Raw genomic sequence first — 16,662 nt, 5'->3', positions numbered from 1 at the left:
CACAGAGCTCTCTTAAACTCTTAGAGTTTTCTCAGACTTTTTTTTTTTGTATTTTTCTGAAGTTGGAAATGGGAAGGCAGTCAGACAGACTCTCGCATGCGCCCGACCAGGATCCACCCGGCATGCCCACCAGGGGACAATGCTCTGCCCATCTGGGACGTCACTCTGCCACAATCAGAGCCATTCTAGCGCCTGAGGCAGAGGCCACAGAGCCATCCTCAGCACCCGGGCAAACTTTGCTCCAATGGAGCCTTGGCTGCAGGAGGGGAAGAGAGAGACAGAGAGGAAGGAGAGGGGTAGGGGTGGAGAAGCAGATGGGCGCTTCTCCTGTGTGCCCTGGCCAGGAATTGAACCTGGGACTCCCACACGCCAGGCCGACGCTCTGCCACTGAGCTAACCGGCCAGCCCTCCTCAGACTTTTTGAGTCTCTTTTTCTTTTTTCTGCTCTGCTTCCATTCCTTTATTTATCGTGTCCTCTAACTCGCTGATTCGATTCTCCGCTTCATCCATTCTGCTTTTAATTCCTTCCATTGTGTTCTTTATTTCAGATACTGTATTTTTCATTTCTGACTGATTCTTTTTTATTATTTCAATGTCCTTTTTTATATTTGCTATCTCTTTATTTAAGTGTTCGTAATGACCATCTATTGTTGTTCTAATATCTTTGAGCATCCTAACAATCGTTATTTTAAACTCTGCATCTGGTAATTTGGTTATATCTGATTCATTTAGGTCCTTTTCTGGGGATTTCTCTTGGTTCATTTGTGTTGCATTTATTTGCCTTCACATTTTCTCTGTGTAAAGGAAGGTTTTGGCCCCTAGAGTCCACTGGGTATGGCCTCTGTTCCGTAGGTATGGTCTGTCTGCAGGCCCGCCACCCCGTGTTCTGTTGCTGCCTAGGGCTTTTGGGTTTGGGTGTTGCCGGCACCTGCCCACTGGAGCTGTTGCTGTGGTTTCCACCTCTCCTTCACGGGAGTGGCTGTGATCACGTGCTCGGGTGCACAAGCCTTGGTGGCCTTGGCCTTTGCCCCACCCCGTGAGTGGCGTTATGCTCGGCCCTGAGGGCAGTGGCGAGCACCTTTGCTCAGCTGCAGGTCTCTGCCTGTTTCCAGGCTTTCGCCCCGCCCTTGCAGGAGGAGCCCACTCGTGGAACAGCTGCTAGCCTTGGCTCTACCTGCCAGGCAGGACTGCGTGCCCATGTTCAGCTCAGTAGCAGAACTCTGCCTGTTCTAGGCTTTTGGCTCCACCCCCGTGGGAGGAGCTGGCTCCCAAGTCAGACCACAAGCCTCGGTTCCACGGGCAGGGTAAGGCTGTGCTCCTGTGCCCTTGCTCAAGGGCTGGTCTCCATCCCTTCTGGGGTTCCCACCCTTCTCCCACAGGCTGGACTACAGGCTGCTGGCAGCTGGGCTTGACAGCTTTTGCACACCTACTCCTCCCCAGCCGGGCAAGACTGAGCTCACACATAAGCCCAGTGGTGGCCAGCAGGCTTTCCCCCCTGCTGACAGAACTGCGCCTCCACATCCCGCCGCCACCCGCCCTCCGGGGAGCCCTCAGCCGTGTGGGTGCAGGCGCTGCAGCTCAGACCCTAACACTCACTACTGTAGACCCGAAAGCTCCCTCCTTCTAAGCAACTCTGCTCTGAGTGCCGCAGGAGAACTTGTTTGGCTGGCATCCTGCTTCCCTTTGCTGGTATTGCTGTTTCCAGGGGGAATATTCACTTCAGATTTGGGGAGCGACTTTTCCCAGGGGTTAGGGTGGCTGTCTCCCAAAATGTTTCTCCCTGTGCCTCCTAGATTACACTCTCTTCCTGCTACTCCGGTCCTCTCCTCTCTCCCCATTCTCCAGAACCCCGGGTGAGTGGTTGTGAAAGAGGTTTTCTGCGCGGTCCCTTTAAGAAGAATCCTGGGTCTGAGAAATCAGATTCTTTCTCACAAACAGTATTCTGACTTGTTTTCAGCTAAATACTGTCCTTACGCCTCTTCTAGGCTCTGGGGCTGCAGGCTGGGGCTTTGTTCCTGGGACTCAGGACCCTCCCCTCTCTGCTAAACTCACTTCCCGCCACGCGAGTCTCTCCTGGCTGCCATTCACTCCGGGGAGCTGGGCAGCCTTCTCTGAGTTTCTGCTTTTCCTACCAGTCTCGGTGTGGCTTCTTCAGTGTTCCTTGGTTGAAGAGTCCTCTTAGTTTAGTCCAAAGTTGGTTTTTCCAGATGATAGTTCTTAAAACTATTTTGTAATCCACTTTGGTTCTGGGAGGTGGATGTTGGTACGTCCGCCTACTCCAGTGCTATCTTGTCTCTCTGATTAAATTCTTTTTATACTCACATAGCACTTATATATTTTCACTTTCATAATACTCATCATATTTGTAATTATTTGCTCTATCTTTTCTGTTGTTGGATATTAGTTACAAGCACCTAAAATATTTTCTGCCACATTATGCTTATCTATTAGGTATTTACTGATTTGAATTGAATTTGAATGTCACATACTCTATCATGTTCTTTCTTCCTGTTGTCTACTATTCTCTTATTTATGCCCACACTCTAGCTTATGTGGACTTCTATCATAACACCTATAACGTTTTATTGCATTGATTAATTTATATGTGTATAAGTTTCTTTGATCCAGAGAGCATGTCTTTTTATCTTTGTATACCCCTTAACCAGCACAGTGTCTGGCATGTAGTAAGAATCCAGTAAATATTTACTAAATGAATAATGAATAACAATAGGTTTCTATTTGTTTTCTTTTCTTTTTTTCTTTTTTTTTTCTTTTTTCCGAAGCTGAAAACGGGGAGGCAGTCAGACAGACTCCCGTATGCACCCGACCGGGATCCACCCGGCATGCCCACCAGGGGGGCAATGTTCTGTCCCTCTGGGGCATCGCTCTGTTGCATCCAAAGCCATTCTAGCGCCTGAGGCAGAGGCCACAGAGCCATCCCCAGCTCCCGGGCCATCTTTGCTCCAATGGAGCCTCGGCTGCGGGAGGGGAAGAGAGAGACAGAGAGGAAGGGGAGAGGGAGGGGTGGAGAAGCAGATGGCGCTTCTCCTGTGTGCCCTGGCTGGAAATAGAACCCGGGACTCCTGCACGCCAGGCTGATGCTCTACTGCTGAGCCAACCGGCCTGGGCCAGGTTTCTATTTCTATTAGTATGGTAGATTAGATTCCTTGAATGAACCTTCTAATGAAAACAAAAATGTCTGATAAAACACAAATATCTTTATAAACATATTTCTGAGATGGCAAAAGGGTAAGGTCTCTACAAAGGCCAAAAACAAGGTAAAGGAGAAGACTTAAAAATTAAAGGTTAAGCCAGATTTAACAAGGAGTGTATTTATTAAACACTAGCAATCTTGACTCTCATTCAAATGGCTTCATGGAGTGCCAAAGGCAGAAGATAAAGCCAGGTTCATCGTGTGTGTGTGTGTGTGTGTATGTGTGTGTGTGTGTGTGTGTGTGTGTGAGAGAGAGAGAGAGAGAGAGAGAGAGAGACAGGAAGGGAGAGAGATGAGAAGCATCAACTCATAGTTGTGACACCTTAGTTGTTCATTGATTGCTCTCTCATACATGCCTTGACCAGAGGGCTCCAGCTGAGCCAGTGAATCTTTGCTTAAGCCAGCGACCTTTGGGCTTCAAGCTAGTGACCGTGGGGTCATGTCTATGATCCCACATTCAAGTGGGTGACCTTGCACTCAAGCCAGAAACCTCTGGGTTTTGAACCTGGGTCCTCAGCATCCCAGGCCAACACTCTATCCACTGTGCCACTGCCTGGTTAGGCAAGCCAAGTTCATCTTAATTGGAAAGTCTAACAGGAGATCCTGTAGAAACAGGTATTAAACTTCATGAAAGAGAGAATATATAGGGGATAACAAAGAAAATAAGCATCTTTTAAAACAATATATTACTTCACAGTCCTGGTTGGTGGTGCAGTGGATAGAGCAGCATTCTGAAGTGCTGAGGTTGCTGGCTCAATTCTAGGGTTGCTGGCTGCATATCTGGGTCCCTTGGTTTGAGCCCTGGTCAGGGTATATATGAAAAGCAGTCAATGAGTGCACAACTAAGTAGAACAATGATTTCATGCTTCTCCACCCACCCCCACTGTCTCCTTCCTTTCTTTCAAGTCAATGGGAAAAAAAGAAAAAATAAGTTAAAAAATAAAACAGGCCCTGGCCAGTTGGCTCAGTGGTAGAGCGTCGGCCTGGCATGCAGGAGTCCCAGGTTCTATTCCTGGCCAAGGCACACAGGAGAAGTGCCCATCTGCTTCTCCACCCCTCCCCCTTTCCTTCCTCTCTGTCTCTCTCTTCCCCTCCTGCAGCCAAGGCTCCATTGGGGCAAAGATGGCCCGGGCACTGAGGATGGCTCTGTGGCCTCTGCCTCAGGCACTAGGATGGCTCTGGATGCAACAGAGTGACACCCCAGAGGGGCAGAGCATCACCCCCTGGTGGTCATGCCGGGTGGATCTCGGTCAGGCGCATGCGGGAGTCTGTCTGACTGCCTCCCTGTTTCCAGCTTCGGAAAAATGCAAAATAAATAAATAAATAAATAAATAAATAAAACAGTATATTACTTCAATATCCAAGTAATATGTCACTGCCTGATAAGGAAAATAATCTCTAAATTTGAAGCAATGGTTCTAATTGTTAATCTAAAACAAGTATTACAGAATGTCCAAAAATTTTGGAAATATGTGGATTTTAGTAGCTTACTTTTGTATAGTGAAAAAATTTTTTTTTGTGTGTGTGTTTTTCTGAGGTGAGGAGCAGGGAGGCAGAGAGATAGACTCCTGAATGTGCCCAACCGGGATCCACCTGGGAAGCCCACTAGGGGTCAATGCTCTGCCCATCTGGGGTGTTGCTTTCTTGCAACTGGAGCCATTCTAGAGCTTGAGGTGGAGGCCATGGAGCCATCCTCAGCACCTGGGCCAACTTTGCTCCAATGGAGCCTTGGCTATGGGAGGGGAAGAGAGAGATAGAGAGAAAGGAGAGGGGCAAGGGTGGAGAAACAGATGGATGCTTCTCTTGTGTGTCCTGGCTGGGAATCAAGCCCAGATTTCCACATGCCAGGCTGATGCTCTACCACTAAACCAACCAGCCAGGACCTAGTGGAAAACATTTTTAAGTCATAAAGAAATGAGTCACTGAATGGAGTTTCAGTCTCTATATTAAGATGTGGGTAAAATGAAAAAAATATATCATGTAATATGTTCTTCCAGGCCATTTTAATGACTTAAATAGTTCTAATCTACCAATATATATTTTTATCTTCTTTATCTACCGTTATTGTTGTAGTAATACAAAACAGCTCTATTACTTAGAAAGGGAAAAGGACTTCTCCTTACTACGCAATATATCACAGACTTGGAAACAGATAAAATGCCTTCGACAACAGCAAGGATTTACAAGCACCCCAATAAAGTTACAGTTTCAGAGGTGAGTGGGTTTTTTTTTCTTACAGCTTTCCTGAGGAACTGTACCGAATCTGATTAACTGGGAATTCACAGTAACTTGGAGAAAACCAAGAAGCTAGATAATTATTTGATGTAGTCAAAAAAGGACTTGTATCTTAAATATATAAATAATTCTTAGACTTAATAAGACAAATCAACTTAAAAATGGGCAAAAGACTTGAAAAGACACTTCACTGAAGAACATAGATGGATGGCAAATGAACATATGAGAAAATACTCAACATCATTTCACATCAATAGGGAAATGTGAATTGAAACCATGCTGGAATATATTACACACATATTAGAATGGCTAAAATTCAAACAAAAAATTAAAAAACGGTAAATTCTGACAAAGATGAGCAATAGGAACTCTGATTGCTAGTGAAGAGCAAAATTGTACAGTGACTATGAAAATAGTTTGGTACTTTATTATAAAGTTAAACAAAGACTCAGAAATCATACTCCTAAGAAAAACATGTAAGTCATAAAAACATCATGTCTAGTGGAGGAGATAGTTACAATTAAAAACTATACTTGTTACTCACAGAAGCTAAGTGTGAACTCACATTGCAAAATATCTGGTCTCCTCCATATAATCCATTGTTCCTTGGTCTTTTTTCCCCCCTCAAAATTATAAAAGATAATGTAATTTCAGACAATTAAGAAAGCTACTTTGTCAGTTTTCCTGCTGCAGTGTTTGTTTTTGTTTGTTTGTTTTGTTATTGTTGCTTGCTTTTAAGAGACAGAGAAAGGAGGGGGGAAGCATTCATTTGTTGTTCTACTTAGTTGTGCATTCATTGGTCACTTTCCGTATGTGCCCTGACGAGGGATTGAGCCCACTACCTTGGTGTCTTGGGATGACGCTCTAACCAGACCAGTCTTGCAATGGTTTTTAATGATGGTGCTTCTGACAGTTTCTACACCTTACCCAGCATGGAACTTTGTCATAGACTCCTAAATTCATGTAAACTTGCTGACTTGACTCTAATTCTCTAACCTAATCTGATATCATGCATTGGGAACCCCTGGGCAGAAAAGAAGAGCCACAGATGCCATAAGCTTGTTCACAGCAATACCTCTTGACCAATATTGCCTGCTCACAACCTACTCTTATTCTTACTAACCTCCAGTCCTATCTGAGGCCCTTTGAATTTGTTTTTTCTGACATTTAACATACAACTTTTGCAGGACTTCAGGTTTGCCTCCCCAGATTGCTTTTGGCAGGAGAATTCTGAAGTAAATTCCAAGGTCTTAGTGAGTAGCTTGGCCCCAAGATAGCTAGCCCCAAAGGTCCTATCTAAGGGTATATAGTTTGAACAGTTAAAATATCATTCTGGTTAACCAGGAAAGCTGAATATTTGAAGATACTCCTAGGAACTCTACTTCCTGGCCAAGTTTACCACTAGTGACCTCACAACAATCACAGTCCTTGGAAGCTTACTTTGATAAGCTTGAAGCCAGGCCTACAGGAAAGGCAATACTGATGACAAGAAGGCCTGGGACCTAGACACTGAGCTCAGGTTACCTTTTTTTCATATATTTTGTTTGGGCATATTGAATTTGATAAGTCTTTAAGATATCCCTAAATAAAACAGTAGAATTGGCAGGTGGATGAATGGTTTAGGCTAGAAAGAAAAATGTGGAAATCTTAGATATAAGAATAGTTAATTGAAGCCCTATCTGTGTAGGAAGCTACTTAGAGAGAGGGTAGAAAATGAGATTAGAATAGAACTGAGTACTGAATCTTGAAAAACTACTTTGAATGGCTTGGTAGAAGGGGAGAAAACAGGCGGGACAGAGAAGCATCGGTTAGAGTGTTTTGCCACTAAGGTAAAGAAAAGGGAGTATTTTAATTGGGAGGAAGTGGTCAGCAGTGTTGAATGTTTCAGCAATATCAGTCCAGAACTAAAAATGTTCATTGGATTTTCTCACATTGAGATTATTAATCTCGGATAACGTTAGAGTAATGGAGGCAAGAGAGATACTCCTGATCTCTCCCAGTGAAATTTCAACAAATATAATGCAGCAAAGGAACCCAGCTGGACTCAAAGGCAAGCCTGGAAGATCCACACACTGAATGGACTAAAGATGGGATGAGATGGAAAGAGGGGGTGAAAGATAAAAAGCATTCATGATGGGCTTTGGAGAGGAGAGGAGACAAACCTGGAGGATCTGGGGTTTTGGTTTGTTTGTTTTTTTTTCTCTGTTGGACTACAAGGAGGAAGGAAGTTTGGGTCTCTGGATTTTGTCTGAGGGGTATGGAGAGGGAAACTCAGAGTGACTGGGTCTCCTTCTGCCAGGAGGAGTGGTGAAATAAAGGGGCAAAGAAGGAGAAAAACTAAAGAGGCCAGAGTGCAATGTCATAAGCAGTGTTCTTGCACTTGGCAGAGACAGAGAGAAAGCTAGAGTGTGGCCCTCCAGCCTCCCAGATCTCACCTCCCTCACCCTGCAGTACAGAAAGTGGCAGAGACAAACCCCACAGCTAGCTTTCCAGAGCCACTCTCTCCCCTGAAGAACAGAGGTGTTCCACATCCGGTCCCCAGATCTGTTGAGAAGTGGGAAGGAACATCCAAAAGCCTGAGATGGCTATTGTTAGGGCTGATAGAGAATAAAAATCTGCAGTTGCAAAGAAGGATAGAGTACAGAAGCACTCATAAGACAAAGGACTCTTAATAACCTAATGGTAACCACCCACAAAAAAAACCCCACTACTGAAACACACAGCTTAATAAAAGAAGAAACAGGAAAGAAGTATGGAATACCACAAAACAAAAAACAGCTGGCAGAAACAAAAAAGAGAAGAACCAAACAAGATATAGAACTACCAGAAAGCAAAACATAAAATGGCTATAGGAAATCCTCAAGTGTCAATAATTACTCTAAATGTAATTGGACTGAACTCACCAATAAAGAGACACAGAGTAGCAGATTAGATCAAAAAGCAAAACTCAAACATATGCTGCTGCCTTCAAGAGACACATGTAAGCTGGAAGGACAAAAGTAGATTCAAAGTGGAAGGTTGAAAAATGATTCTCCAAGCAAATAATATCCAAAGAAAAGCAGATATAGCGATACTCATATCTCACAATGCTGACTTCAAGACAACAAAGGTAACCAGAGACAAAGATGGACATTCCATAATGATAAAAGGGACAATGTATCTAGAAGACATAACACTTCTTAATATATATGCACTGAACCAGGGAGCACCAAAATATGTAAGACATCTACTAACTGACCCAAAAACAGAAGCAGACAAAAACACAATCATATGCAACAGAACTAAATGACAAGATAACCTGGAAATGTTTTCTTTGAATTATGTACCCTGATTTATTGATGTCACCCCATTATAATAAAAATTTATTTATAAAAAAAACCACAATCATACTTGGATTTCAACACATTATTGATGGCTTTAGATAGGACATCCAAACAGAAAATCAGTAAAGAAATATCAGCCTCCCCTGTTTCCAGCTTCAGAAAAGTACAAAAACAAACAAACAAACAAAAAAAAAACCCAAACAAAAAAAACTTAAAAAAAAAAAGAAATATTAGCCTTGGACACTCTGGACCACATGGACATAATAGAAATTTATTGGACACATCATCTCCAAACTTCAGTTTATATATTCTTCTCCAGTGTGCATGGAGCATTCTCAGGCATAGACCATATGCCTGAGACATATTCAGGAAGATTGAAATTATACGAAGCATATTTTCTGATTATAAGTTTTTGAAATTAGAATTCAACTGTAAAAATAAAGTAAAGAAACAAAAATAAATGGAAATTAAACAATATGTGTATACTTCTAAAAAATGACTGAGTCAAAGAAGAAATAAAAGCAGGGATCAAAGGATATATATAGACAAATGAAAATGACAACACAACATGTCAAGATTTCTATAGTGAAGGGAAAGCAGTAATAAGAGGGAAGTTTATATCATTACAGGAGTAGGAGTATATCAAGAAAAAGAGATCCCAAGTGAACAACCTAACCACAACTTAAGGAACTAGAAAGAGAGGAACAAAGGCAACCCAAAGACAGCAGAAGAAAGGAAATAGTAAAAATTAGAGCAGAACTAAATGAAATAGAGAACAAAAACTATAGAAAAAATTAATACAACAAAGAACTGGTTCTTCGAAAAGGTCAATAAAACTGACAAACCACTGACTAGACTCACTAAGAAAAATGAGGAAGGACTCATATAAACAAAATTCAAAATGAAAGAGGAGGAATTACCACAGACATCATAGATATACAAAGGCTCATAGTAGAATATTATGAAAGATTATATGCCACCAAATTCAACAATCTAGAGGATATGGATAAATTCCTAGAACTATACAATCTTGCTATACTAAGTCATGAAGAAGTGGAAAACCTAAACAGACCTATAAGCAGGGAGGAAATAGAAACAACTGTCAAAAACCTCCCCAAAATCAAAAGTCCAGGACCAGATGGCTACACTGGTGAATTCTACCAAAAATTCAAAGAAGATTTGGTACCTACCCTTTTCAAAGTTTTCCAAAAAATGGAAGAAGAAGCAATACTCTCCAACACATTTTATGAGGCCAACATAACCCTCATAGCAAAACCTGGCAAGGACAACACAAAAAAAGAAAACTATAGACCAAGATCTGTAATGAATATGGTAGCAAAAATCCTGAAAAAAAAATATGTACTAGTAAATTAAATACAACATTTAAAAAAATACATCACAATCAAGTGGGATTCATTCCAGGAGCAAAAGGATGGTTCAACATATGGAAATCAATCAACATAATACACCACATTAACAAAACAAAGAACAAAAATTATATGATCCTATCAATAGATGCAGGAAAGGCATTCTATAAGATACAACATCCCTTTATATTTAAAACACTCAATAAGATTGGAACAGAAAGAAAGTACCTCAACATAATAAAGGCCATACATGATACCATCAGCTAATATACTAAATGATGAAAACAGGAATGCTTTTCCTCTAAAATCAGGAACAAGACAAGGCTGCCCACTCTCACTACTGTGATTCAACATAGTATTGGAAGTTTTAGCCAGAGAGATCAGGCAAGAGAAATAAATAGCATCAATATTGGGAAAGAAGAAGTAAAGGTATCACTTTTTGCAGATGACATGATCCTGTATATAGAAAACTCCAAAGACTCCACCAAAAAAACTATTAGAAACAATAAACCAATACAGTAAAGTTACATAAAATCAATATACAAAAGTCCACTGCTTTCCTATATGCCAACGATGACACTTCGGAAAATGAACTAAAAGAAAAATTCCTTTTACAATTGAAACAAAAAATATAGTACCTAGAAATAAATTTACAAGTATGTAAAAGAACTATATAACTGAAAACTACAAAACATTATTGAAAGAAATTGAAAACGACAATGAAATGGAAAAATATTCCATGTTCATGAATTGGAAGAATCAACATAGTTTAAAAGACCATATTATCCAAAGCAATATACACATTTTATGCAATCTCTATCAAAATCCCAATGTCATTTTTTAGATAAATAGGACAAAAAATTACCATGCTTGTATGGAACCATTAAAACCCCTGAATAGTCAAAGTAATCTTGAGGGAAAAGAATTTAGCCGGAGGTGTTACACTACCTGACTTTAAATTATGCTATAGAGCCATGATAACCAAAACAGCATGGTATTGGCAGAAAAACAGACATACAGACCAGTGGAGCAGAATCAAGAGCCTGGAAAAGAGCCACCTATACATATAGACAAATCATCTTCAACAAAGAAGCCAAAAGCACATAATGGAGAAAAGAAAACCTCTTCAATAAATGATGCTGGCAAAATTGGAAAGCCACATGCAAAAGAATGAAACTTGACTACAGTTTGTTCCCCTGCATAAATATTAATTCAAAATGGGTCAAAGACCTAAATATAACATCCAGAATAATAAATTACCTGAATAAAACATAGGTGCTAATCTCATGGACCTTGACTATAGAGAACAATTTATGAATTTGACCCCAAGGGCAAGGGAAATAAAGGTAAAAATAGATGAATGGACTATATCAAACTAAAAAACCTCTGCACAGCAAAAGAAACTGACAACAAAACAGGCAGCCAACTACATTAGAGTTGATATTGGCAAACAACAGCTCTAATCAGGGGTTATTGAACAGACACCTCTCCAAAGAGGACATACAAATGGCCAACAGAAGCCCTGGTCAGTTGGCTCAGTGGTAGAGCGTCGGCCTGGCATGCAGAAGTCCCGGGTTCGGTTCCCAGCCAGGGCACACAGGAGAAGTGCCCATCTGCTTCTCCACCCCTCCCCCTCTCCTTCCTCTCTGTCTCTCTCTTTTCTTCTCACAGCCAAGGCTCCATTGGAGCAAAGTTTGCCCGGGCGCTGATGATGGCTCTGTGGCCTCTGCCTCAGGCGCTAGAATGGCTCTGGTCACAACAGAGCAACGCCCCAGATGGGCAGGGCATCGCCCCCTGGTGGGCATGCCGGGTGGATCCCGTTCGGGCACATGCAGGAGTCTGTCTGACTGCCTCCCCGTTTCCAACTTCAGAAAAATACAAAACAAAACAAAACAAACAAAAAAAATAACAAATGGCCAACAGATATATGAAAAGATGCTCATCTTCACTAGCTATCCAATAAATGCAAATCAAAACTACAATGAGATACCACCTCCCACCTGTGAGATTGGCTATTATCAGCAAGACAGATAATAACAAGTGTTGGAGAGGCTGTAGATAAAAAGGAACCCTCATTCACTGCTGGTGGGAATGCAAATTAGTGTACAACCATTATTGAAGAAATTATGGTGGTTCTTCAAAAATTAATAATAGAATTAATATGACCCAGCAATCCCACTACTGGGTATCTATTCCAAAAACTTAGAAACATTGGTACATAAAGACACATGCACCCCATGTTCATCGCAGGACTATTTACATTGGCCAAGACATGGAAACAACCAAAGTGTCCCTCAACAGAGGACTGGATAAAGAAGATGTGGTACATATATACAATGGGATACTACTCAGCTATAAGAAATGATGACATAGTGACATTTACAACAACGTGGATGGATCTTGAGAACATTATACTGAGTGAAATAAGTAAATCAGAAAAAGCTAAGAACTGTATGATTTCACACATGGGTGGGATATAAAACTGAGACTCATGGACTTAGATACAAGTGAAGTGGTTACCAGGGAGAAGGGGGTGTTGGGGAAAGGGATGAGGTAGGGGTGGGGGAAGGGTGTAAAGAGGAACAAATATAAGGTGATGGAAAATTATTTGACTTTGTGTGATGGGCATACAACATAATCAACAGTTAAAATGCTATAGAAATGTTTATCTGAAACCTATATGTACTCTAATTGATCAATGTCACTATGTTAAAGTTAATTTTCTAAATAAAATTTAAAAAATTAAAAAGATTATTGGTCTCAGAACAAGTTTTATGGGGTGATAGTGGCTGAATGAGATAGCAAGAGGTTGAGGATATAGCCCTTTCTTCTCATTTAGGCAATAAACTCTCCTATTCAAATGTTAGCAACACTGTGTTCAACTCAGAGAAACTGGCTTGGCAAGTAGCTACAGACCCTGTTTTTTGGCCATGGAACCCAAACCTCAGCACTGATGAACCTATATATTGTCTTCATCTGTGTTCTCTGTTAAGTGCCTAGGGATCCAGATAACTGTCAAAGGAACTTTTGAAAAGATAAAGAAAGGGCAAGGTAGGCCCTGGCCAGGTAGCTCAGTTGGTTAGAGTGTCATCCATAGTCAGGGCCCATACAGAGTCAACCAATAAATCTATAAAGAAGTGGAACAACAAATCGATGTTCTCTCTCTCCCTCTCCCTTACTCTTCTTCTAAAATTAATAAATTTAAAAAATGCAAGCTATATAAGCAGGAAAATCACAACATTTAGTTTAAGAACATGGGACCTTCAGCATTCTCAGAGCTACTGAATAGAAAGGAGGAAGCTATGGACCTAAGATCACTGTCTCAATAATCTTTCCCAAAAGGGATTCTGGACATTAAAGCACCTATTTTCTAACTTATTACACACTGGAACTACCTGGGGGAGCTTGAAAACCACTATTTTGATGTAATTGGTATCAGGTATGATCTGGACAGCAAGAACTTTAAAAAAGCTTCCTAGTGATTTTAGTAGGACACAATTTGACAGCCATTATATTAAAGAACAATAAGTTACTTGATGTTCATACTAAGTACCTTGAATTAGAGAAAAACAATAATATTATTGAGTGTTATACTTCAAACACTAGACTTAGCACTTACATAGATTAGGGCATATAATCCTCATAACAACACAATTTTCAAATTAGAATAGTAAGGCATAGCATACTGTAAGGCCAGGGGCCACCACCGTCGTGGTCATTCACATGCAGGTTTTCATTGAATTTGGGCAGATGGTAAAGAAACAGTGGAGCCAAAAAATGGTGAGCCATTCCTTTATTAAAGTCTCACACCAGCTGATGAGCAAACACACAGGGAAAACACTTCCCTCTCATTCAGTGACTTCCAAAGCCCTGACACATTCTCCGGTACCACAACCAGGAGAATCTTCTCTGGTTTCTACTAGAATCAAAGGCCCCCACAAGCCTCAGCAGGGCTTCCAAAGCCCCTCAGCTCTGGTTCCCCATCAGCACTCCTTTCCCTGCCAACATGGCTTTTCTCTCCTCCTTCTGCAGACTGGCTTCTTCTTTAGCACCCTGCATTCTCTTTATTCTCACTCTGCAAACACGGCTTCTTTTTGCTTCTTCTCTACCTGCTCTCTCTTTTCAAAACTTTCTGGAGCAAAAACCTCTCCTCCAGGAAACATTAGCAAAGCAATGGCCCTTCCTAAACAGGAAAGTAATCTGCGCTGCCCAGCCCCCAATGCAAACTATAAGCGAGCAAACATAAAAATCAGATTTTACAAACTTACTTGACCAACACATAGTTTAGTAACTTGCCCAAATTCTATAGTGGCACTAATAGGTCTAGTTTTTCAACAGAGTTAGTGAAGTCTCAAGCTCATACAATTAATATCCACACTAGGGTCACTATATTTTATTTCAGAAGGCAAAAGGCATATATATATATATATATATATATATATATATATTTTTTTTTTTTTTAAAGGTATTGTGCTTTTCTTGGATTTTTTTAATTTAATTTATTCATTTTTTTTAGAGAGGAGAGGGAGAGACAGACAGAGAGAGAGGAGAGACAGAGAGAGAGAAGGGGGGGAGGAGCTGGAAGCATCAACTCCCATATGTGCCTTGACCAGGCAAGCCCAGGGTTTCGAATCGGCAACCTCAGCATTTCCAGGTCGACGCTTTATCCACTGCGCCACCACAGGTCAGGCCAAAAGGCATATATTTTTAAAACCATTTTAATGAGATATGTGTAGTTCATATACCATTTAAAGTGTACAGTTCAATGGTTTTTAGTATGTTCCCAGAGTTGTGCAACCACAGTTACAACTCTCCAATTTCTGCTCTAAATAATTCTATTTATTATTAATTAGGATAAAAATAAATAAATGTGATGAAGAAAACCAAGAAGAACTGTCAGAAATGTTTGAGAGAGAGAAGAAAACTGAAAGAAAAGCATATAAGAATGGGGAAGAACAGGAGGTATTTATATTGAAAAATAGTATTTAACTCAACTAGTTATAATATTTCATTGTTAGGTTGAGTAGGAAATCTTGCTGTTTGTAACAGCTACCCAACAAAATGGCAAATATAAGAAATAAAAATTTAATTTTAAGAACAGTTGTCTTAAGCAATGAAGTTACATTGTAAATTATATGTTTATTTTTTGGATTTCTAGAGCCTCTTATATTTAGCTTCAGAACTTGAAGAAACAAATATTGAAAGAATAAAGCCAATTACTTTGATGCCTCAACTTTCTTTTGCTGCAGAATTAACAAACTTATCCAAATGTTCACTGTAAGAATTTTTTATAGGATTATTTCTTTCTTATGTATATTGTCTATGAATTGTTTTGTTTTTAATAATAATGTTAAATTTCTTGAGTGAGTACTATATGCTAGGCACTTTGCTACTTAAAAAAATACATTTGCATGTTTAATTTCTATTATAGCTCTATGGTGTTATCTTTATCTTAGAGATGGGGGAATTTATGCTTATGGAAGATTAAATTGCCCGGAGTCATATATCTAACTCATCAATGAAGTGGGATATAACCCAGTTTGGTTTGATAATGGTTGTTTGGTTTTGCTATAGTAGTAATTTTTGTTCATGTACAGTTAGGTGAGATTTAAAGCCACTGAAGAAATCAGATTATGTGGTAGTCCTTGCCTATTAAGGGATCCCTTGCTTTCATAAAATGTACTGTGTATCAGGAGGCCCCTCTGGGCAATTTTCTACTTTGACGTGAACTTATTTCCTTCCCACTTGTGACTTCTTTCTTGAACTATAAGGTTTCTCCCTACTTTTGGGACATTTCATGCAAAAACAAGTATCACACAGATCCCCTCGCATCTGTAGGTCTGTGGATCTCATCTCCCTTAAAGAGGATATATTCACCTAGAGCACTGAACTAGGTTCAAGTTTTCAACATCTCTGACTCATAGTGCACTCTGTACCAATTCATTTTGAGTGTTGTGAATGTGTATCATTTTGCACAGTGTTAGAAGATAGTGGGGTGCCCAATAAATGTTATTATACAATAAATGAATGAATGGATAGTTGCAAAATGGTTGATAGAGAGAAAGAGAGAGAGAGAGAGAGAGGAAGGGAGATACAGATAAAAATAGAGAGAGAGGCATCAACTTGTTCTTCAACTATCTCCTATCTGACTGGGGATTGAATCCACACCTTAGCATACTGGTTGACACTTTATCCACTGAGCTACCCAGCCAGGGCCTGGATAGTTGCATTTTTAAATGAGCAGACACAGAAGCACAATTATCATAACTCTCTTTCTGATCAGAGAAATACAGCAGTGAAGCAATGCTTTATTTGTTCCATATCTATTTCTCAGAAGGGCCTGAGATAATTTGTTATGTAAGGCATGCATACAAAAGGACCATCTAAGTGAGGACAAGAGAATAGGAGCCATAAAATGGAAGCTGGAAGTAAAGGGGAGAAAGGGAAAGATATTTGTGTCAGAAAGCTCCGACTAAAAGTTAGTGGGAGTCAAAGCAAAAGAGAATATGATGCTTTATATCTT

The 16,662-nt window shown here is 40.4% G+C and overlaps 1 protein-coding gene across 1 annotated transcript in view; it reads left to right on the top strand.

Annotated features, from left to right (window-relative positions):
* CC2D2B (coiled-coil and C2 domain containing 2B) overlaps positions 1-16,662 on the top strand; it is a 140,470-nt gene that overhangs the window by 40,005 nt on the left and 83,803 nt on the right. Inside the window, exons 10-12 of the mRNA XM_066354598.1 lie at positions 5,288-5,428; positions 14,993-15,101; positions 15,298-15,416. Coding sequence (XP_066210695.1) covers positions 5,288-5,428; positions 14,993-15,101; positions 15,298-15,416 — 369 coding nt within the window. The remainder of the gene's footprint in view (positions 1-5,287; positions 5,429-14,992; positions 15,102-15,297; positions 15,417-16,662) is intronic.

This window comes from Saccopteryx leptura, chromosome 13, assembly GCF_036850995.1.
Source record: "Saccopteryx leptura isolate mSacLep1 chromosome 13, mSacLep1_pri_phased_curated, whole genome shotgun sequence".
Classification (NCBI taxonomy): Eukaryota; Metazoa; Chordata; class Mammalia; order Chiroptera; family Emballonuridae; genus Saccopteryx; species Saccopteryx leptura.
The sequence above is the reverse complement of the archived record's forward strand: the minus strand, read 5'-3'. Positions and strand labels throughout refer to the sequence as shown.